General features: G+C 35.4%; 1 protein-coding gene across 1 annotated transcript in view; it reads right to left on the minus strand.

The window, feature by feature from the left end:
- The window catches only part of AFG1L (AFG1 like ATPase), a 64707-nt gene that overhangs the window by 34307 nt on the left and 7043 nt on the right, over positions 1 to 23357 (minus strand). Inside the window, exons 3-7 of the mRNA XM_066547133.1 lie at positions 16459 to 16510; positions 15770 to 15871; positions 14350 to 14480; positions 9005 to 9104; positions 6296 to 6354 (exon numbers count right to left, since the gene is read on the minus strand). Coding sequence (XP_066403230.1) covers positions 6296 to 6354; positions 9005 to 9104; positions 14350 to 14480; positions 15770 to 15871; positions 16459 to 16510 — 444 coding nt within the window. The remainder of the gene's footprint in view (positions 1 to 6295; positions 6355 to 9004; positions 9105 to 14349; positions 14481 to 15769; positions 15872 to 16458; positions 16511 to 23357) is intronic.

Consider the following 23357-nt stretch of genomic DNA (forward strand, 5'->3'; position numbering starts at 1 on the left):
CTCTTGCAGGAGCTTCTCCTCATGCTTTCTTTTCATGATCTAAATGAAATGTTTATTGGATTAAAGTTCTTCTCTGCAGACCTCCATGGTGGCCTGTGACAAAGAGCTTAAAAGCTTTATTAATTGGCTCGGGCTTTTCAGGGGGAGGCAGGACCTCATTTCACATTACATCACAAGCAAACAGAACTGCCACGTGTAATTAGACTAATTTACCCTGATACAGCAGGAATCAACTATTCCATATCTATGATATGCTTTCATTTAGTCATTTTAATCAAGGAGCAAACAAACCAAGCAAGAGCTCAGGAAAATCCTAACAATTTAAGAAAGGGAGAAGGCAGGAAGCCTGGCACAGAGTTACAGTAGCAACTATTTAATCCTAAAATAAAGTTCTGATCTGCATCTAAATAAGCTGTCTAGGAGGAAGTACCTAAAACAGATATAAAAGGTAAACAAATTGAACACTTCATCCCTTGAGAACACAGTAAAGAAATAGATACATTATAAAATATTGTAACAGTTACATGCTCTGAACTACAGAATTCAAATAACCCTGGTGTTTAAATTTAACACACACATAGAGGTTTAGAAGGCTGAATGCAGAATGGATTGGTAGCTTCTAATCTGACACCTTGCTTTCTATATATAACATTTTATTACTTGATAGTTTCACAAATTTATCAAACTAAGATTTCACAGAAATTATACTGAGGTTCAAAAATACTTGCAGCACAAAATACTTGCAATCAGGCTGTATTTCCTATTTTTATTTTTTCTATGTTTAATTAGGTACACTTCACAAAAGATGAGCACTTCTATTACTTGCACAGAGAGAGAACAAGAACAAATGCTCCTTCTACTTAGGAGTTTGCTTGGTTACATACTAAGAAGGGAAACAAAAGGCCCAACATCTTCAGTAATGAAAAAGTCAATTGATAGGCGAAGCCATCACAATATCAAAGGCCTAATCCCTGCAATTCTGACTCAGGTGACAGTTCACAGGGGTCAGAGTGGCTGACACTGACCTCAAAAGCAGGTTTTAACTATTCAGCATACTGAAAGCTGCTGGGCTATCACACCATTAGACTGGAACAAACTGACAAATCAATTTCATCAAGGAGATGACTTTTTTGGGAGAGGGGGGAGGAGAGAGGCAGATCCGCCACTCAACAAATCCCTGCATTTCTCACACAGGTGGTTGGACAAAAGCTGACTGCACCATCAAAGACATTTTATATCTACCAAATGCCTTTGTACAAAACTAACTCCCACAATTTCCTTAGAGGCAGCTCTAAATGTTTTTAAAACAAGTATTTTTCATGTTCTCATACTAAGCTATTGAAAACTGAAAATGCTTTTCAATTCCTCAGTTTGTTGCTTTGTAGGAAAGGGTACACTTTAATTAAAACCACAGCCAGCAACATTCTAAATAAATAATCATTAACTGATTTTAAGAAAGACAGGGAAATACAGTGTATAAATAATGCATTGCTTTCTATTTGAGAGGAGTGTACAATGCTTACTTATGGTTAAAAGTCATTTTAACCGAACAGTTTTAAAATAAATAATTATTTGGTCCCTAATAGCAGAAGGAAAAAAAGAAGGGAAAAAAAGATGTTGAAAGTAAATTCATGTCCCACTGACAACAGATTTCTAGCTCATTCCTCTCCTTTACTCAAAGCAAAATGCAGGTAGCCAAAGCCTATGTTTTTTTTCTAAAATTTGGCCTTTTTAAGTTATACTCAGACTATGAAGGGCCCTAAAACTTTTTGACTTTTAGTTAAAATTTAGTGTAGTGCAAGTCTATTGCATGAAGAAAACCTGACAAAACACAGAAGTTACATACTTGGTACTTCAACACAGCTTGACATTTTGAAGCTTCATGCTACACTTCCAGGAAACCTTTGGAATCACAAGAACTGCTCACTCAAGTTACTGACTCTACACAACAAATTATTTGAGGAGCTTTCCTTCCTGATTTTCAGAGAATGAAACATTGAACTAGCCATTGAATTAGAGTTAGGATTTCAGAACAGTTGAGGGTTGATGTAAACGTCTTCATTAAATGTCTGCCAAAATTAAAATGTTGCCAAAATTACTGCCAAAACACCAAAACAGTAAATTAAAGCACGCTTTCTCTCCCCCTTTTTTTTTTTTCCAAGAGCCTCACATAACACCTTACATCAAGTTGTTAAAGATTAGCACAGTGTTGATCTGCCTGGGGGCAGGAAGGCTCTGCAGAGGGATCTGGACAGGCTGAATCCATGGGCCAAGGCCAGTGGTGTGAGCTTCAACAAGGCCAAGTGCTGGGTCCTGCACTTGGCTCCCAACAACCCCAGGCAGCGCTACAGGCTGGGGACAGAATGGCTGGAAAGCTCCACAGCAAAAAAGGACCTGGGATTAAAATTTCTTCACCAAAAGAAAGGTTTGTCAAGCATCAGAACAGATTGTCCAAGGAAGCGAGACACCATCCCCAGAGAAAAGACATGCAGATGTGGCACCTGGGGACATGGTAGCGATGGGTTAACAGTTGGACTCAATAGTCTTCAAGGTCTTTTCCAATCTTAACAATTAATTGTGTGATTCCAAGATACACAGCTTTATTTGTAAATCAGCTTTAAAACATTTAGAAACTTTGTATATTTCTTTTAGGTTGAAAGTAACAATTTTTAGAGTATTTCTGCTCTCTGCATTTGAACAAAGTAACTGTGAGCAATCAATGATTTTCTCAAGAACTGTCTTTAAAAAAAAAAATCACACAGGAATTCCACATACTTTAAAATGCTCAGCAAGAGATCCTGTGAGATTAAAAGCTCAATCGGAAGAGACTGAATCGAATTACAATTATAGAATTAAAAGATTTTTCTTCCTAATACTTCTCTGTAAAGCTCTATCTTTGTAAAATTTCATGGATTGAAGAAGCACTCTTATCTGTTGCAGAAACTAAACTCTTTCATAAGGAATACAGTGTCCCAAAGAATCATAGCCACAACAATGAACTGATGAATTCAGAGTTTATAAAGCTTTGAGTTAGAGGATTAAAGAATCACTGAAAAAATACATCTCAAACTATTTATTATTTCAAGAGAACACTGGGATAAGATCAGAATTGAACATAGGGCAAAAAAAGCTGCCAGTGGTGTTACTGACCTGCCCAATGACACAGACCTGGGGCTTTTATGTGGCTACCAGCTGTAGGACCTGAAGTTTTCATGTGGCTCTAAAAATTGGAACTTTTCAGTTGCAACCTCACACGACAATCACTTGTCCCAGTAATCTACCACCTAGAAAGACAATATGGACAAACTCTGGAAGATAACTGTATCTTCTCTAGAGTGCTATTTCACCCTTTTGCTTATTCCACAGAAACAGGTTTACAGTTATCTTTGTAAGAAATAGAATGCAAACACAGATATTGGAATTACATAGACTGTAGAAAATTTAAAAAAACTTGAGGATGAACATGGGTAACTCCAGATCTGGGGAAGAAACCATTACTTTTGATCATTTGAAGACAAGAAAAGATATTTGTGTAACAGTTACCCAGGTATCTAGAAAGTATGTGTTCCACTGACAAAAATGAAAAGAGCCTGAAAGCTATTTCAAGTGAAGCATTTCTTCACAGAAATATACTGCCAATAGTTTCCATTCATTCCACCTTCCCAAGAACACTTAAAGAAATTTGAAACTCCTGTGCTGAACTTGAACTACTTTTAGTGCTCAAGTCTTATTTTAAGGTTTATGATCATAAAAGTTAATTACTGAAAAAAACAAACAAAACCAACCCACCTATTCACTCCCACTAAACCCCAAACAAAGCCCTCTGGGAGGCTTTGAGCCCAGAGAAAACTAAGCTAGGAGTTAGTCCCAGCTGTCAAAGCCAGTACCAGGGGACAGGTCAGATGAGACCAACAGACACACATGGCTTAAGAGTGAGGGAAAGGTTGAGAAGACAGTAAATCAAACATTTGCAAGCAACCAATGCAGTATTTTCCTTCCCACTTTCACAAAAATCCTAGAAGAAATCATATTTACATTTCCTAGTCACAGAATTATGCGCATCTGAGGCAGAAGCTACTTTATCCATTCACACCAATGTCATCACACAGATTCTACACATTGGGGAGGCCTAAATCTGCATTTCTCAAACCACAAAAGCCAGAGTATCAATGTTCTATCCACACCTTTGTAACATAAAGGTCAATGGTTAAAATCATACTCTAGAATACATTCCAGTGTGATTTTTAAATGCTGACTTCTGCTATATTGAATTAAAAATGTAGATTTCAATATTTTTTTATTAATAATTTTAATATCATGCCCTTATCCTTCCACTTCCCAACCAGGGTCAGAGAAGCATTTTGTGAATAAGCTTTCTCTGATCCAGCTTTTCATTACATCATTATGTCTGTGGGAAAGAATATTGCTACACTGGTAATATTTATTAAAGTGACATTGAAGGCACATATATTTAGAGCAGTGTAAAAACACAAAGGTGCTGGGAAAAAGAACAAGTACAGGAAATCCAGTATTTGCCCTTGCGAATTACGTTAACATTTGCTTCTCCCTTCATTCATTATGATGATAATATTCATCTGCCTCTTGTCTGGGTTGTGCTACTTGTTTCTTTTTGCAGTACTCCATTCTCTAGACTAAGCCACCTTTACTGCTTCTCTCAGCATTCCATCTATTTCCTACTAAAAAATTTTTATTACCTTCCCAGTCCTGATGAGGTGCTCTGATGCAAAAACTACATTTCATATTTTTTAATTCAGCTAGCTAAAAAGACAAAAAAGGAAACTATAAATAAGCATACATGATAGGTATTCTTAAAGCCTGATGATCACTGAAATGGAAGAGTCTTATGTTTATCAGGGAGAAAACTAGGAGTCAACAAAGAAAGACATATAGAAAAGAATGACCCGCCATGGTTGCTGCATTTCAAAAAGCAAATGCATATGAAACTACCTCTATGCTTGAAAATACTCTATGATTGGGAGTTCTCATCCTATGCAGACAGCTACAAAATAAGCCCTTTTCAACGATTTGAAATGGAAGTTGTATGTTAATTTGTTTTTATGTTCCTTACTTCTCTAAAGCCATCCAGGTAAGAACCACTCTCACTAGTAACCTCCCTGACTTCATATACAGCCATTCTGAGATGCACCAGAGTGCCATAATCATGTCAATGGCATATTAACTTTTAAACCTGATAATTGTACAAATGTCAACATTAGATGGGATTTTCAAAGGTTCTTAGGCAATTAAGCAATCTTATAATTCTGAGAGGGCCCACTGAAACTGCTAGGGACTGTCAGCTGCTTTGCTGCTGACCATCTGAGCAGGAACATCCAGTCAATGCATCAATTCAGTGATTCCAAATCTCCTATCAAAAAGCCAAACCTACCTAAACTCAACCTTACAGTTCTTTTATCCTAGATACCAATATTATTTAACATTATTTATGCTTTTATTCTAGCAATACTTCTGTGAAGTAGGGAAATGCTGATATTTCCATTTTACATGTCATGTCAATCCAGAGCAGGATAAGAGACCTGTATGTTAGCCCCCAATAACATAACAATACAATTGTAGCTTGGGAATAAAAAATATCTGCAACTTGTCCACAACTTCTAAGTGTCATTTCAGCTTATACTCTTTTTAACAGCAAAATAAGCACCAATTATGTTATTCACAGAGGAAGGATCCTCCATTTTTAAATTTAAATGAAGCTATTATAGTTTTTGACCTCCCACAATACAACATGCAGACTGAAGGAAGCTTGCTTCAGAGCCACTGCTTCTTGAACATTATGTGAAGCCTCACAAACAGCCATTGAAAAAAAACTACTTACACACGAGAAAGACCTAGAAACAAGGTAATTGAGAAGTACAGAACAAACCCGACTTTCCTTACATCAAAGTAACTGCAAGCTGTTCTAACATTATAAATGTAAGATATCCACAAGTACAACACAGTATAAATATTAGAGGGACACTATGTTACACAGCATACCTGTGCCAGCAGGAAAATCTTATCCAAACACACACTTTCTGCTGCCTTAGTCAAAAAGATAATTTTTTCTCATGTTAAAAAAGTCCAGCTTTAAAAACATGTTAATTCCAGAAGGAAAAAGTCCCTTCTTGCCTTACCTTCAACTAGTTTTGCTCAAAATAGCTAAAGCAGATATATATAATGTGGAAACTTGCATCAAAGCAATCCTCTACAAATCTCCTACAAATTAATTAATAAAGCAGGCAAAACTGAAAAGCATTAAACAAGTGGCTCCCCTTACCTTCAGCACAGCAATGAATGGTACAAAATTAGCCCTCTGAAGACCATTTTTATAGAGATCTGAAAGAAAAGAAATCAGTACCATTTTGCTACTTAGTCTTAATAACATCGGCTTGTCTTCTAGTCTAGCAAATAAAACTCAGTGTTGCTGGAGACAGGAGGAGGAACAGGAGACAGAAGGCAGAAAAGGAAAGCTAAAATCCATTTCTCTTATTTTACTATACAAAAACTCAAAACAACCTTAAGGTAGAACGGAACATCCCTAGAAGTGTGAAAACAGCAGGAAGCAAAAAATGACTTAGATCTCTAATGACATAAAACTAATTCTAGCAGAAGAAATTAGAGCAGCATCTGTTTTAAAGTAAGGTCTTAAAATATATCTGTAATACTGGGTATACATTGGTATAGATTGTAAGGCCAAACTATGCAACTGCTAAACCCAAGTATTTGGCAGAGGTCAAAAACCCCACACAAACTAAAAATATACAGTTTGTCTTTGCTAAGTTAGCATCATTCTTATTTGATGTTCTGTGATATGCTTTATCTTCTAGCAATCCTGCCAGGTACACTTCCTCCTCAAAAGCAAGAAAAAGGATCACCCCTAAGGCCAAAAACCTGAAAATTAAATTAATATGTAAACTTAGGCAAAGTTGCTAAAAATGCAACTGAAGAAAGAAAAAAATAGTATATTATGTAACAAAATGCAGACCTGCATCATCAAACAAAATACAAATTAACAAAAACTGTAAAGCAGCATTTTTCATCTTACTTATCTCTATATATTTATACAACATAAACTTTTCTTCTCTGGAAATAAACCAACTGCCCAACAAATTCATAACAGAATGACTTCTTTGAAAACACAATAATTTAAAACTGTATGATGATCTGCTCTGTTTCATTAATATTCAGAAGCCATATAAAAAGGCAGCTTAGCACCTATAGCTGACGAAAGGAATGAATAAGAGAATACAGACAGCTGGCAGAGATATCACCAAAATTCCACTCAAAGCACGTGCCAGGTTATGATTATCCTTTATATTCCCCATAAGTCCTGAAGCCACAAATACACTAAAGCTTTTATGCTTTACCAACACTTCACAGTGGACAGAAGATGCTGCATCCATGAGACAGCAACAGGCCACCTACAGAATGGTTTTCACAAAATTGGATATGTATGTGGAAACATTTAGAAAAATTAGCAGTAAAGATAATTCCATTGCCCTAATTACTAAAAAAAGTTCTAGGAAACCATGTATCATGCTCATTCCCAACTCAGCAAATCAGCATGGTCATACATTTGTTAAAATATATAGCAATCAATTGCATATTTACTTGCAAAAATTAGTAGTGTAAGACAGCTACTCCCATTAGTTCTTCTAGCTGATAGGACTGTGAGCTGTGTATTATGTCTCTGTTTCATGAGATCAGAAAAATAAACAGTAATTTTGGAAATGCTGTTCTTGTCACTCTCTGGGGTACTTAATATAGGTGGATGTATTTCAGGTTGATACAGTGACTTAATGTATATGAAAAACACCCATACAACCATAAAGGTCACAAAATGACATCTTGATTTAAAGCACTGGCTACAATCCTCAGGTTATGGTAAAAAATTCTCCTGAACTTTAAAGAGTAGTCCTTAAAAAAAATCCAAGGATGGCTCTCAAGTGAGTAAAGCACCAGCATTCAGTCCATCTGTAGTCAACACAACTACAGTAGTTACAATTCCATCTTTTTTGTGCAGAAAAGGAAAATAAGCCAATGGGAAATAATTTTCTCCCCTAATAAAAACATTTGGGTGGGTTTTTTTGGTTGTTTTGGGGTTTGTTATCGTTGTTGTTTTTTGTTTTTTGCTAAGATAAAGTTCATTGTAGAATTGCCCGTCATTAGTGATTGTCTTTTACTCAATTAATTTGGGTAGGAAAATTAATGGCTGTTACAGTTAACAATTAAGGTAACTCTTCAGTATTTGAAATTGATCAATCTGAAATGTCATAAAAGTTTATGCATTATGCTAACTGCTAATGCTCTACAACACAAACATTTTTCTCCTTCACAAAAAATTACAGTTACTGAATGGTTAAAACCCATACAGATTTGGGAACTTTGTAGAAGGACCTACTTCTTGTAGAAGGATCTAGCTAATCACTAGAAAGGACTAGTCACTGTAAGAAAGAGGTAGAAATGGAAAGAGCTCTCCACTTAATTCTCTCAAACCAGCTTGTAAGAAGGTAAGAATGGCATCTCAGTAAGTGGCTCTCCTTCAAGCTGGTGGACCACATCTGCAAGTTTCTGAGTTAGAAACTGGGAAGCAATGTGCTATCATTTCCCTTCTTTGGCAGGATCTGATCTTTTCCTATCCTTAAACACATTCAGAACAGGCAATATTTTACTCCTCTTCAACTGCCCTGTGCCCAAACACCCTCTCACTGGTTTGGATAGAGTAGAGGAGATCAGAAAACACAGGAGGTTTTGAGAGTGGTGGAGGAAAGAACACTGAGTTCAAGATACAGGAAGGGTAAGATTAAGTGAAAAACCTTTCCTTCTTTAAGAACAAGAAAAAGTAGGGGACAAGCTGGAGTATCTCTGATTCTTGCAGTCTACAGAGTTCCTTAGAACTAAATACTGTATGATACAAATACAACTGTTTTGTAAGATACTGAGATTCACTGGATTTGGGTAACACTGGTACAATGTTTGTTTTTACCTTCTGGCGGCCTGTTAGATGTCGCCACAACGACAACCCCATTTTGGAAGAGATTTTCAAAAAGCTGCTTCAGAATCATGGCATCAGCAATGTCAGTGACCTGAGAAGACAACACATTTGTTATATCTTGCTTTCAGCTTCTGCTGCAATAGATCTGCAAGTGGCTTTGTAGCTAGGAAAATGCTTGTTAGTGAAAGCCATGGAAAAAGATTCTAATTATTGCTTGGTGAGAAAAAAATAAAAGGGATAATTAATAAGCAGTGAATGTACCACAGTCTTTCAAAACTTGCCCATTCTTTATTGCAGAACTCCACCATTTCTTTACCAATTGCTAAATGATTCCATGTTAACTTCTATTATGAAACTACAGGTGGGAGACACAGAAAACAGACCTAAACATTTAAGAGACTACTTAATTAGGAACAACATGAAAAAAAACAGAAGATAAAAAGAGATACACACTGGCTGTTTTACATTTCTATTACCTTTGAGGCAAAGGTTTGTAGAGGTGAATTTAAAATGGTCATGGGACTTCAGAAAATAAAGACAAGTAGCCAACTATACATAATCAGCTGCTGTTGAAAATAGAATGATATGACATAGATACTATTGTGTGATTGTTGCAAAAAACAATTCAACAGATGGCCCATCACAAAAATAAGCAATTTCATTGTTCTTTTTAAGTGCCTTCTATTACTGTCCATGAATAATCAAAAGGCAGGCAGTCACTTCCAGCACAGTCAGCCTCTTCTAACCTTCAGGCACAAAACACGAATGAAAAATAAAAATGGGTAGAACAAGAGATACTGGGGAGGGGTAAGGAAGAAAAAATGACTACAAGATAAGCCATTAAGTAAAATTTCTTTAAGCATCTTAATTTTAACCTAACGAATTTGCTTTATAGTACCATGAAGTAAAAGGACACAGGAACAATGCTGTAAAGAAATACATCAAGTTTTTCTGAAAAACCAGCAATTCATATTTTACAGGAATTCACCACCTTAATACATAAACCACCTTTATGATAATTACACTCCATTTTCCTGCAGACCCTGTAGTTATTATAAAGACACTTGTTGCATTTTGGCTTGCCAAAACAGACCACAGTTCTGAGGAAATAAACCAGTGGTGGCATGCTGGGAGTTATTCCCATTACACAAGAGACTGACAGATTGCTGAGCTTTCACCAGCTTAGATGTGTATGCTGTGATATCATCACATGTGCCATCACAGAAAGTTTTACCAGCATAATGTTTTCTTCTACTCCACACCCCTTCACCCCCCCATAATTCTCCCATTTCTAAATTACTTTTCAGTGCAGAAGAAAAAGAAAGGTAATACTACACTAGAAACTTAAGTAAAAGACTTAGGTTTCATTTCTGGCAACTAGTTTTGAAGCAGTAACATTCTTAATGAACAATACATAAACACTAGCTTCCTTCTTCCAAAGATTTTTTCTATTTTGCTCTATTAATGCCTTAATATGGATTTTTTTCCTTTATAAAAAACAAACTTTTACATAATTACACATGCCTCAGATTTGCATCTCTCTGCTACCTAAGAGCTGATATTAAAAAAAATAGTAATTCACTATCATACCATATGTTTTACACACTTGCTTATGTTTCACTTATCAATAATTTATTTCTTCCAGATACTAAAATTCAGGAACTTGTCCCATTCCTAAGAACACCAGACACACAAGGAATCACTATAGATGTGCATCTTAGGGGTAACTGAATTTCTTGTACCACAAAGCACACCTAAAAGCCAAATTTTAAAATTCTATTATAGAAATAATTTTGTTACAAACCTTTTTGTTTAATAGCACTACAAAGATGCTGCCTCTAGCAATCAGGGAATGAAAGAGTAATAATGCTCACATAAAAAAACCCAATAACAATCTCCTATTAAGAAGAACTGGTTTTTGATGCAGAATTCTGAGCTCCATTACAAAAAAGGAAAACACAAAAAAAACCCCAACAATAACACACAACCCCCCCAGCCCCAAAAGCCAAAAAACCAACCAACCAAACAAAAAAAAACCCCAACAAACCTCTTGAAAGTTCTGTCAAAAAGCAAGAGCCATTTTGAGGACAAGGATGCAAATGTGAGCTCTTTTTATCTAATACACTTTAGAAAAGATAAACAATTTCTACAAGGTAAAGCAGGTAGAAGACAGTAACTAAAGGATTGTAAGTTCTCATGTTTTTTACTGTATCCAGCATTTATTGCAACTGATAACAAAAGCAAAGCCTACAAATTACCAATAAGGAGGGCCTGCTAGAGGAGAGAATGGAGAAATTTCATTAGCATTTAAGAGAAAAAAGAAAAAAAAAGCGAAGACACTAGACTAATAGTTAATTTACATGTTTAAGTGCCTGAGACTCAGTCAGCCACTGATTGGTACAGTTCCACGTAATGAATGACAAACATAAGCATGTATTATCAGCAATTAGTATTAGCACAAAAATAAGAGCCTAATTTTTATTAGAGGCTTTTAATAGAATGTAGGTTAGTAAAAACTCCCTAAATTGTTAGTTCACTTTTGTAGTCCAGATGGTACCATTGGTACCTTAAGGTTAACACTGCATCATCCCTCAGCTTCCCAAGAAGGAGAGACTCTGGTTTTATTATAAATAATAACATAGGTTACAGTCCTGTGCCAAAATTAGAGCTTCTAACTACCTGTGTATAGTTATTTGGTCACTGCTAGCCACCCCTGTGCTCTGAAATCTCATCATTACAAAAAGCTTAATTTTAGGGTTTTTCTTCAAAGTGAAGATATTTTCAGAATGGCTTAAGAGTTCTGTGATGAAAAAAAGACTTTAATATTTCCAGTAAACTGTATGACAAAGATCAGTAAGACACAGCAATGCTTTAAGAACTTGACAGCCTGGGGCTCAGGCAACTGTTGACAAAATCCTGCTTCAAAATGGACAAACACAGAAGCATAGTGCTGTCACTGAGGTCCTGGCCATCACGCAGTATTTGCACAAAGAAACATTAAAATATAAATTTTAATCCAACAATACATTGGAACACAGAAAATTACTTTTAAAATAAGTACTGAAATATTTTTCTAGATCAATTAGTCAATTCTCCATTTGCTTAATAGTTCTCTGGGTTTTGCAGGAAGATTCACTTCAGAATACTTCTGTTTTGCTTTAACCCATTGTCAATGAGGAAAATGCAACCTCAACAATGCTTTTGTCTTCTGAAGTTCTGCATTTGGTTTCCTCTGCAAAATGAGCATTAACAATATGTTCTGCTGTCCCTGTTTAAAATATCTCATATTAAAATATCTCATTTAAAATATCTCATATTAAAAAACTCATCCATGTTTCTGTTCTTAAGATAAATGAATAATTATTTTCAACTTATTCTCCTTTTTTTTGTTCAGCAGGCATCTGAAAGCAACTTGAAGTGTTTAAAGCAAATCTCAATAGTTTTCTGATGTTGTCTCCACACACTATTATTTTGCCAAAACAACCTCACTTTTCATCTGTCAAAACAGAGGGTTGCTTTGTCCAGAAGTCAGAGCAGTGTATGTTCTAAGCCTGCAGCTCTTTCCAGTTTCATTTTAATCTAGCAATTCTTTAAATACTAGGAAATCAGACTGCAGGGAAATAAAGCCATGAATCTCCACTGCAGAAACGAGCTGCAAACATCCCAAATTAAATATGGCTCCTTAATATTGTTAACTGTCTCACCATATGAGCTCCTCTTCCAGCCACTGCACTACTTTATGACTATTTAAGCAGAGGGTTTCTTATCCCGAATTCATTGCCTTCTGAAAAAATTCAGAAAGCTGGAACTCGTCCTATCAGGCAGAATCTGTGTAGAGTTCCACGTTACAGAAAATCAAGCAAGAAATCCAGCCATTCAGAAATCTGTGAATGTAGAATATTAGTATAACCAAACCAAGTAGATTTTAAAAATTCACTTATCAATGCAAAGTCTTGGAAACACATTTAAAATGTATAGTTCTTGTATTAATTTCCCAACTGCGACAGTTCAGCAGAACAGGTGATTTTTACAACTGAAGTCATTGGTGTACCTCAAGCAAGTCAGCAGGGGGAGCAGGCAATCAACTTGGGAACAAAATATCCCCCAGTCTCTCCCTTCAAAATGTGGAAATATGACAGACAGTCTGTAAACACCACAGTACTGCCACATGAAAGCAGTGAGCATTTATACAGAAAAGCAGGTATTTATACTAATACATGGTAAAGCCATTTTCTACCATTTGAGCATTTAATGCTGTGACAATTAACACTTCCCTCTCCCAACCTTCTCATTTCTTCATTGTGTAAGTACAATTGTCTCTGTATTTAGATTTTACACTCAGGTTGTGGAAGCCCAGCATAACCATATTCACTGGACAGAGCACAAATTAAATGACTGAACAGCAGCAACTGCAATGACCCCACACATTCTGAAATCACTCCTGCCTGAAAAATGCAGGAGAAATTTAAAACAAGAACAACTGTTACTTGATCAAAAGCCCCTTCATGGCAGCCAACCATAGAACAGTTATTTCCTCAAGTGTGCAGGTTTGCAAAATAATAGCTAGGGGACATAAACTGGTCCATCCATTTCAGAAATGTGTTAATTTAACACCATAACAGACAATTTCACTTAATAGATTATTTTACTATTGGTGATTTGAGAACTAACATAGATCTGTTCATATCTTGCTCTGCATTTTCTGTCTGAATTAAAAAAATATCTCAGCTGGTTAAAGCTGCCAAATACCTCTAGTTTTTTTATTAAACATTTGTATAAGGAATTTTACATTTAAGTTTGTGACATTAACATTCACAAACTGTGTAAAACAAATGAAATAATCAAGTTAGCTTGGGTAAAGATCATTTTATAAACTTATTTTTAATTTTCACATTTAATTCAATAGAACTTTCTTAAAATCCTTAATCACATTGAGAGTGTTTGTTGCATTATATGAACTACAAAAGCAAAGATCAGTGGCAAGCAAGCATCAGGTGGCACTGTACAGACTCAGCACAGGATGATGATCCCTGTCCTGAAGAATTCATGAGCCTCTAGACAAACTCTAACACCTCCTTGTATGATCAATGACCAGACTGGTAAACAAAAGCACTGTAAGAGGACTTACACTGCTAACTTGCATCTTGTCTGTTGTGGAAAAAACCCCAAACCCTACCATCTTCAAAACTGTAAAGTGACTTCTAGTCTTTAACTTCTACCAGTCACTACTGGCCAGTGATTCAAATATGATATTCGCAGTAACAAGTATCGTATTTTAAGATCAAAAGTAATTTTATGAAGTTTCCCTTGAAATGAAGGAGTAATCTATGACTTACCTGAAACTCATCAAAACACAGGAGAGCAGCCTCTCTGCTTATTTCCTCTGCCACAGGTGCAATTGGGTCATATGATTTGGCCATAAATCCTGCTTTTCTCTTTGGTAAGTTCTGCTTAAGGCGATGTATTCCTTAGACGATAAAAGGAAAAAGAACAAATATTTCTTATTTCTCTTTCTAAGATAGGAAGAACAAATTACTTAGCTAACAAATAAAAAGTAAACTAGTCCAGTAAAAATAAGAAAGCGTCAAACTTAATCCAGTTTCAAGAGGCTAAAACACTTTACAACCACATCCACACAACAGTTAAAAGCTCACAGATTTTGTGATTCTTATTTTGTTTAGAAGGCTGTAAAACAAATGTCAAAAACATCTTGAATGCTATGCACTCTTCTATAAACTGATACAAATTGGAGTTTTATCTTGCTCTGAAGGTATTCTTAGAATGCATTTAGCTGAAAGAAGGCAGATGTAGCAATGCAGTTATACTTCAACACTTGAAGATGATGATAATGGCATATGGTAAGATAATTAAATCCATACTTTACTGTCTCATGGATTGTATTGCACCTGACTATAAACAAAGATTCAGGAAAAAAGGATCTTGAAGAAGGAAGCTACCCTTGTTAAGATTAAGCACAAATGACAAGAAATGGAAACAGAAAATCTCAAGTGACCCAGCAACGATTGAAAAGTGGGCACTAAGAAGTGGCTCAAGTTATCTACACCAGTGAAAGCTTCCCAAGAAAAATGCAGCTCTTTACAAGTCACAACACTTGTAAAATAAAGCAATAGTTAACAATTTGACAGTATTTTAAGGTCATAGAATTTAGAAACAGAAGCAAGTTTTAAAATCTTCAGAACAGGATCCCTGTCAAAACAAAATGCCTTATTCAGCTGATCAGAAAACTTTCTGAAACTTGGAATGTGCTTCTTTCTATTGCTTTTTTCCTCTAAATTACTGACAGTTATTACTAAGTTACTCAACCAGAATAGGTCCCATTCTCCTTGGCATTTATATCTGATTTAGTTATTGCTTATTCAAAATACAGAGTGAGTTTAACCTTTCCATTTTCAGTTTTAGGAATTGCCTTCTTCAGATTTCAGGTAAGCTAATTGGCACCTGGAAAACGTTTCATTAAGTATTTCATTCTAAGCAATATACTTGAGTTATATATACAACCAGGTATGTATATTTTTCTTTCAGAAAAGATACTTGAAAAATAACATGCAATTAATATCTATGCTGGTATGATAAACAATTCTAGCTAGCATGCATTAACTTTTCTTCTATTTTTTTTACTTTTTTTATGCTTAAATATTTAAATAAAATTACAGTGATTAATATGAATATGAGACAGATTTTTTAATAGATACTGTATTTTATAAAATTCTTGTCAATACCTGTGTCTGCACTTACTCTGGTGTACATCCAACATGAAGCCATGAAAATGGACTCTCTTTTTCTTTTCTACTTCTAAGTGAGAATAGAACATGTCCATCACCATTGTCTTTCCTGTGCCTTCAAGTAAGAACAATAAAAATCACTCAAGAGGTAGTTAATTTAAGAGCAGTATGTACTGATTACAGTAATGACTGTTTGTCAGCTTGGCCCTAATGAAACTCTAATTTTCCACAGGCCAAGTACAAGACCAGACTGCTGTGAGGAGCAGTTATGTTTTCTGTTCAAAATCTTGGAAGAACTACATTTTTATTTTTCTGTTTTAAAATACAGACATGGCCCAAAGGTTGCACAAATTACTCCCCATACACCCATAAAACATGTTAGTATTTCATTTAGAAAGCAAGTATGTTTTCATGCTGCACTGTTACAATTAGAATATATGAACTCTCTCCCACAATTAGTTCCCAAATTCTTAAATTGCATTCTTAAATATAAGAGAATGGCTAATGCTGAAAACAACTACACACAGTAATGTGGTCCAATCAAACAGCTTCCAGCATTCAGAGTGTAATTATATTAAATAACATTATAATGTTACATCCAGTAAGATCCATTAAACCAATAAAGCTACATAAACATACAGCTTCAGAATTCAAATAGACATGAATTTAGAAAAAATTCTATTGGATGCAAATGATACTTACCAACATCTCCATAGACATAAAGACCTTTTGGGGGGTCGGTTTTGGCAAAGAGCTGCAAGTCAAGAGAAAAAGAGTAAATATAGATATAGGTTAAAATAAAAGCAAGCACATGGCTGTGATAAAGTAAGAAAGAAGCTACACTTAACCACAACAGTAGCACTAGGCAGCAAAGCGTAACCTTGACTAAATCATTAGCTCAGAATTCATAAGTAATGTTATCATTGTGCAAATTCTATATAAGAAGCAAAACACACATGTAGGGCTTGGGATTTGGGGTTTTCTTAGATCACTGCAAAAATATCCCCATTCCCAGCCCTAGCATATGTACCTTTTTATCAGAACACATAAAATGATTCAATGTTTCCAAATCCACCATCATCAAAATAAATCCTTTTCCTCATTAAGCCATTTGAGCAAATAGTCTTAGAAAAACAGGATATAAAGTTAAGCAGTATGGTACCATGCATAGACATATGTACTAAATACCTATTAGAGCAGACCTGCTAAAGACATAAAGTACTAGGACTCAGAAAATCAGTACTGCAAAGCCCATGAACATTGTACATCCTATTCTCTCAGCTTTGAATACTAAACCCAAAATTATCTCTGGTTTAAACATGGTTAAAATCAATAGAGTCACAGTAAAAATATGTACCTATATGCACATGCATGTGTCCTTATATGTATAAATATATAAACATATAAAAATATTCTTTCAAAGTATGCCTTTTATTAACCATTTTTTCAAGTGAGTTACTTTCATCTGGAATGAATATTGTTTAAAAATTTTAAATCTCTTAATATTATTCAGGACATATGTTATGACACTTGATATCTATTTTACTCAAGTATATATTTTTATGCAAAAATTTCCAGAAATGCTAAGATTTTCTATTTGGAATAGTTCTCTTTCCCTTTCCCCCACTACTATGCACAGCCACTTCCAAGTATAATTCAAAAAAGAAACAGTTTCTAAAAAACAGGAAACCTTACCAAAATTCAATCAAATCCATGAAACTGAATTGACATCCACAAAACACACTGCAAAAGAGTATTTGCTTATTTTAAAGTGCTCCACTTTCAGAGCTCTATGGGCTGAGCCAACACAGAAGAAAATTAAAATTGCAACCCTGTGGCTGTGGTCTCATTTGGAGCTGGGTAATTGCTAAACAACTTGAATCTAAAGCACTTTTTGAAAATACAGTGCTGTGGTAAAGAAATAGAGGAGTCAGTACAAAACACTAATTAAATATAAAAGAAAATGCATGACCAAAAAGTAGAAGGGTAATATCTCGGGTTTATAGTACCAGCTCACTCAGAAAATATGCAAGCATGGCTCTTACACAAGAGCCCCTTTTAGATTTAATTTGGATCTCTATTAATAGGGTAATCAAAAATTTGTATCATCAATCTGTGGCTGGAAAGGGTTTCAGATGTTTGGAAACTATTCCATTAATTTACAAGGCTGCAGCTATTTGCTAGTACTTTGAAAGCATTGTAAGACAATTTAATTGTTGAATATTTTTCAGTGTGTACTTTTTAAAGAGCTTGTGCTCAATAAAACTACTCATGCTCAAAGTTACAGGAGAAAAGAAACAGAGACATCCAAATGAGACATTTTCAAAATAATTTCTTTGGATTTAGTTTTAGATTACCAACAATCACTTTAACAATATAATGGACTATAATATTCAAATTATTATACAGAAAGGCTGTATTGATGTGATTTGCAGTTTCACAAGAAGCAGCACAAAGTCAGAAAAACAAATCAATGTGTAGAGTACAGCTTCACCTGCTTTTTTGCAAAGGTTATACAACCAGAACAAATAAAAATGCCTACATTTTTATACCAATATTTTAATTGTAAAGCTTTTATTAATTTAATTTAACTACTTTAATATTTGTCTTTTTAGGCATACTTATTTCCAGATAACATGTTACAGAAAAAGGAACTTTTGTTTTGACTAAAGGAAACAAAAATAATGGCCTGGCCTCCATAAAAGTTGGTTTAAAAATTTAAAATTGTTTCCTTTTGAAGGCAGTAATTTTTGAACGATATCTGCTATCTGCTAAAAAACATGGATACTGTGGCAGAGCCAAGTATATTTGCTGATCATCTCTAAAAACAAATCAAATGTCAGAAAACCTTCTTTCCTGTTTCAGCAATTAAAGAAGTTTGTAGAAAATATTTTACATATAATTCTAAACATCACACTATTGATAGCTTTAGGATAATGACTTCCTCATTCCTGTCAGATACTATCTAACTCTAATAATTTCTTTTTATATTCTTTGGTTGTTCTGTTTTGTCCTTTTTTTCTTAACATAGATTTTATTTCAAAAAGTAAAACTTTATCAGTAGATTTTTTTTTTAGTACTGACAACTCAGGTATCCTACCAGTCTCAAGCTATTTTGCATGATCATGAAATGGATTTCTTTTCTTTTTGTTTTAGTTATTCTAATGCATCTTCTGAAGCCTGGAAGCTGTCTAAGAAAAAGGGAAACCTCGACTAGGATTGCTGATAAAACCCCATCAACATTTGATTCAATTTAAATCACAGCAAGCAGCCAGTCAATGGTATGTGGGGGCAAAGAAAGCAGAATACTGATCTTGGTTCTATGCAAACATACGCTCTGCAAGAAGGAGGGAGGAGATCTAAGGCAGAAGATCCTCCAGTCACGCTAAAATAAGGACATTCTACTTTATTTCAGGCAGGAAAGGGAGAAAAGTAGGAAATGTAGGAAGACGAACTAAATTAATGATTTCTCCTTGCTCATTTCCATATTATCCTGAGGTACATTTGGAGTCTCAGCATAACAACGTTAAATTTGTTGACAATATGTTTTCTTTGACAACAGTGGTAAGATTTAAGTATGTTAATACATACTTAAAAGACATTAAGTGATACACAAAATTTGAGTTTGAAGGGGAGAATATCTTTAGTAACACGCCATGTCTTCCCACATTCTCCCCTGCTCAGACACCAGAAGAAAGCAAATCATTTCCTGGCAGTATTTACACCCTGATTGGAAAAACTTTTAAGTGCAAATGCATGTCAATACTAAGATGGTTAATTAAAATATGCAAAATTCAAGACAAGTCTCCCAACAGCAGATTTTTTTTTTTTAAAACCTAACAAAACTGTCTCTTTCTCCCACTCTTTCAAGACTCCTTTTTGGCTGTTGTTGTAGCTTGAAGACATTTTCAAGGTCTTGAATGGTGTTTACTATTGTTCATACCTCTTTTCAAAACATGACCTCACTTATAATTGAGCTTATTTCAAGTCATTAGTACAGCAACTCAACAACTCTTAAGATGTCCCAATTGGTATTATTTTGAAAGGCTGGAGATCTGAAATGTCTATGCAAACTCTTACAGCCTTGAACTTCAATTCAGAGGATCTCAAAATATCTCAACACACAAGGCCATGCTTTCACCAAGTTGAAGATCAAAGTCCTTGTTCAAATTTGAGGAGTAATTTTAAAAAACAGAAGCCTACTTGGTTGGCAGCAAAACTAATTGTTTTTTTCCCCTGAGATTCATTCTAAGCTGATGTCCCAAAAAAACCTACATCATAACAAAATAGTTTTATTACCATGAAAAAAATGGCATCTGGTGTGTCTGTGTGCCCCAGACTACTCATTTCAAAAAGGTTTGGCCTGTGAGGTAACACAAGTGTTCTGGGTAAAAAAAAACCTGAAAGGCCTCTATTGTATCTGATACAAATATTTGCTCCCTAATCCTACTTTTACCACAGTTTAGTGAATAAAACTATTCAGAGAAAAAGTGACAAAAGAAGAACAAAGCTAAAACCAAAGCATACCACTCTTGTAACAGTTCAGAAGTGCAAGAAGTTTCTATTTCTGGAATAGTTTCTGCTGTTTTGGAAGAGGCTTCTGCAATTCTATCACAGAAGAAATCAAGCAATAAAATAAGAAATATCAGACTATAGAAGAGGCTGCTAGAGAGAGGTTTCTCTTCCACCACCCCTTTTTCTTCACCACAACCTCTCAACCACATTCCCTTCAATAACAGAGCCAGAAAAATGAGCACACTTGAAATGCCAAGCACCACTATTTTCTTTAAAAAAGCTGCCAGTAGATTAATTTCTTCTCAGAACAGGAGATTTCATACTAAAAGTGGGCTATTCAAGTTTCTAGAAACCTCTTGAAAAAGAACTGAACTTACAAAATACTAAGTATAACTGATAAATTATTTCATTTTTTCAAAATATATCCTTAATTAGTTTAAAAAACATCCATTTGTTTCATTTACATCTATTAAAACTCACCAAGTACAAAACAGAAAGGAAATCCAATGGTTTTATTACACAAACATGACAGTATTCAAAGTTACAAAGTACCTGGCCTCCATGACAGGAGACTGCCAACAAGCTACTCACAAATACAGGATTTACCTGTATCATTAGTATTTCCTGGAGAAGCCTTCAACTGGTCAGAATGAATTCCACCCATAAACCTATACAAATCCTATTCAACCAGGCCAACTCCAGACAGCAGTACTCAGCACCAGCTCTTCTTGGCATCAAAAGCCTTAGCTCTAACTGAACCAAGTCTGCAGCAGCATCACTACACTGAAAGCCCATAGCAAAAAACCAAGTATACTGCTTACTGAGGAAACCCCTCAATAGATACAAGCATATGATAAGCATATGATTTCACAACTACCTAGTCACATTTGTGACTTATCTGGGGAAACCTTCATTAAGATGTTGATTACAGCTTTGCTGAAGCAAAACCTGGCCTGCACTAGAATTTAAACTATCATCTGTTTGGCTTCATTTTATCTCATAAGGAGCTCTGTTTGAACTGGCAAATTGCTTTCTCAAATATAGCAGAAGAGGAACAAAGCTGTTGTGACGACTTCTCCCTGAATCATGATTTCAATTGACCTACACAAGCTAGCAGACACTGACAGATTTATGGAGAAGTCACTGCTCTCCTTTTCTGGGGTTTTAATGTACGGCATGGCACTATAGTGCTCAACCTGTTACCAATCTTAAGATTTCTATAGAAATATCAAACTCCAGAAGAAAAACCTCAAACTGTAGAAACACCCCTGTAGCAAGTAGTTCTTCAGCTGCTTCTCACTGACTCATTAGTTCATCAGTGAGCCATACAACAATTTTCAAAAGTTGGTTTAAAATCAAAGCAATGTTAAATGCAGAAGTAGAATGCTTTAAAGAAATTGGTGAAAAACACATTCTCAAGTAAAAAATGGCATTTAAGTAAGAAAGTGTCAGTCTGGCTTTACTGCAATTAGCTCTGTTACATACGGACATAGTAGCATCATAATTCCTAAATAGAGTAAGGCTGGTAATTTGTTCTCTGCAATACAGGCTTTCTCTACTATTCACACTTTCCAATCAAAGAATCAGTAAATAACAAACCCACAGAATGCTTGATCTACAAAGCCATGACACCTGCTCTAACAATGATTGGGGGCACTCCAGTTAACACAAGTCAGCTCTCAAAATTATTCTCCAGGGCAGTGCTTTTAGAACTTAATAACCAAATGTCCACAACTTCTTGCCAGAAAAGATCAAAATATTCTAGCCTACTGATCCCTCAGGTTTGGCAGTAAAGGCAATGCCTTCATCATAACATTTTTTTCTCAGGCTTTGGTTCCCCTTATCTTGTGCTACATCATTTAGTCTTGCCCTGCAATCTGCAAACATGACAGTATTTGTGCCAGGTAAGAGAACAATCTGGTATGGTTAGGTAACAAGTTTAGAGTAGCCTATTTAAATTTATGCTCATGAGAAGAGGAGTGTGGTGCAATGAACGCTTAAAAAGGCTGACATGGAGATTTGTTAGCAAGGACTGCAAAAGACATTTATTGACCATAAATGTTAAAGTTACTTCTGATGAAAAAAAAAAACCCTTAAGTGATGCAAGAAAAGAGTGAAATCAAAAGAAAAACTCAGAGTCTAGCTGGGGAAAATGCTGACAGATTCCCTCCTCCCAGGGACAAGGAGGTCTCTCCAGGGTGGGAAAGTGCAGGTGAGACAGCAATGTATATTTTGCCATGCTTTTTCCCCAGCACTATACTTTTATCATCATACTTAGTCAAACACCCCACTCTTTTTGTTTCATCCTACCACAGCTTACAACTGTGCTGACTGAAATATGTTAATCAGGTGCAAATGAAGCACATTCACTGGGCATTCAACTTTTGTGCACATCTATGCCAATATTTAGCAATGCATTAAATGTCTTATCTGCTTTGCTAGGTGCTACATTTGGTTTTCTGGGATATACACTCAGATCTACAAAACAAGAGGCAAGGAAAGCTGAAGAGGGAATTCCCACATCGGTTCTAGTTGCTTCCCATGAGAACGTGCCATACCAGTGCTATCAATATTTGCAGGTGCAAGGCCACCAGAGCAGCAATCTGAGAATAATAGCATGACAACAAGAGACGTGGAAAATACTGTCAAAGAGAGTCTAGAAAACATTGTGTCTAGAGCTTCAGGTAAAAGTTACAGAGATGCAACAGCTGGCTAACATCTCTGTAATTGTTAAGGCAATGTGCAACAGGGATATAAACTTTTGTAAATCTTTGAAAAGAAACTGTGATGCCCCCAAAAACACAACAAGGGTGCAGATTATACCAAGGCCTTCTTTCCTTACCTCACGTGGAAACTAGCGACATGGAGCTGTTTTTAAAAGTCACATTTGATACATATTATAATGTGGAATTATTTGTGGAATATCTGTTAGAACACAAAACATCAGTGTTCAGTTTATCTAATCCAAACACACAAGTATAATACCAGTGCTTGAGAATTAAAACCTGGTTTAGGCCCTTCTCTCCTAGAGCCAAATGATGTTTTTGGAAAAGTAGGCAGTGGACCATAACTAAAACCACATTAGA

Source organism: Molothrus aeneus, chromosome 3 (genome assembly GCF_037042795.1).
Source record: "Molothrus aeneus isolate 106 chromosome 3, BPBGC_Maene_1.0, whole genome shotgun sequence".
Classification (NCBI taxonomy): Eukaryota; Metazoa; Chordata; class Aves; order Passeriformes; family Icteridae; genus Molothrus; species Molothrus aeneus.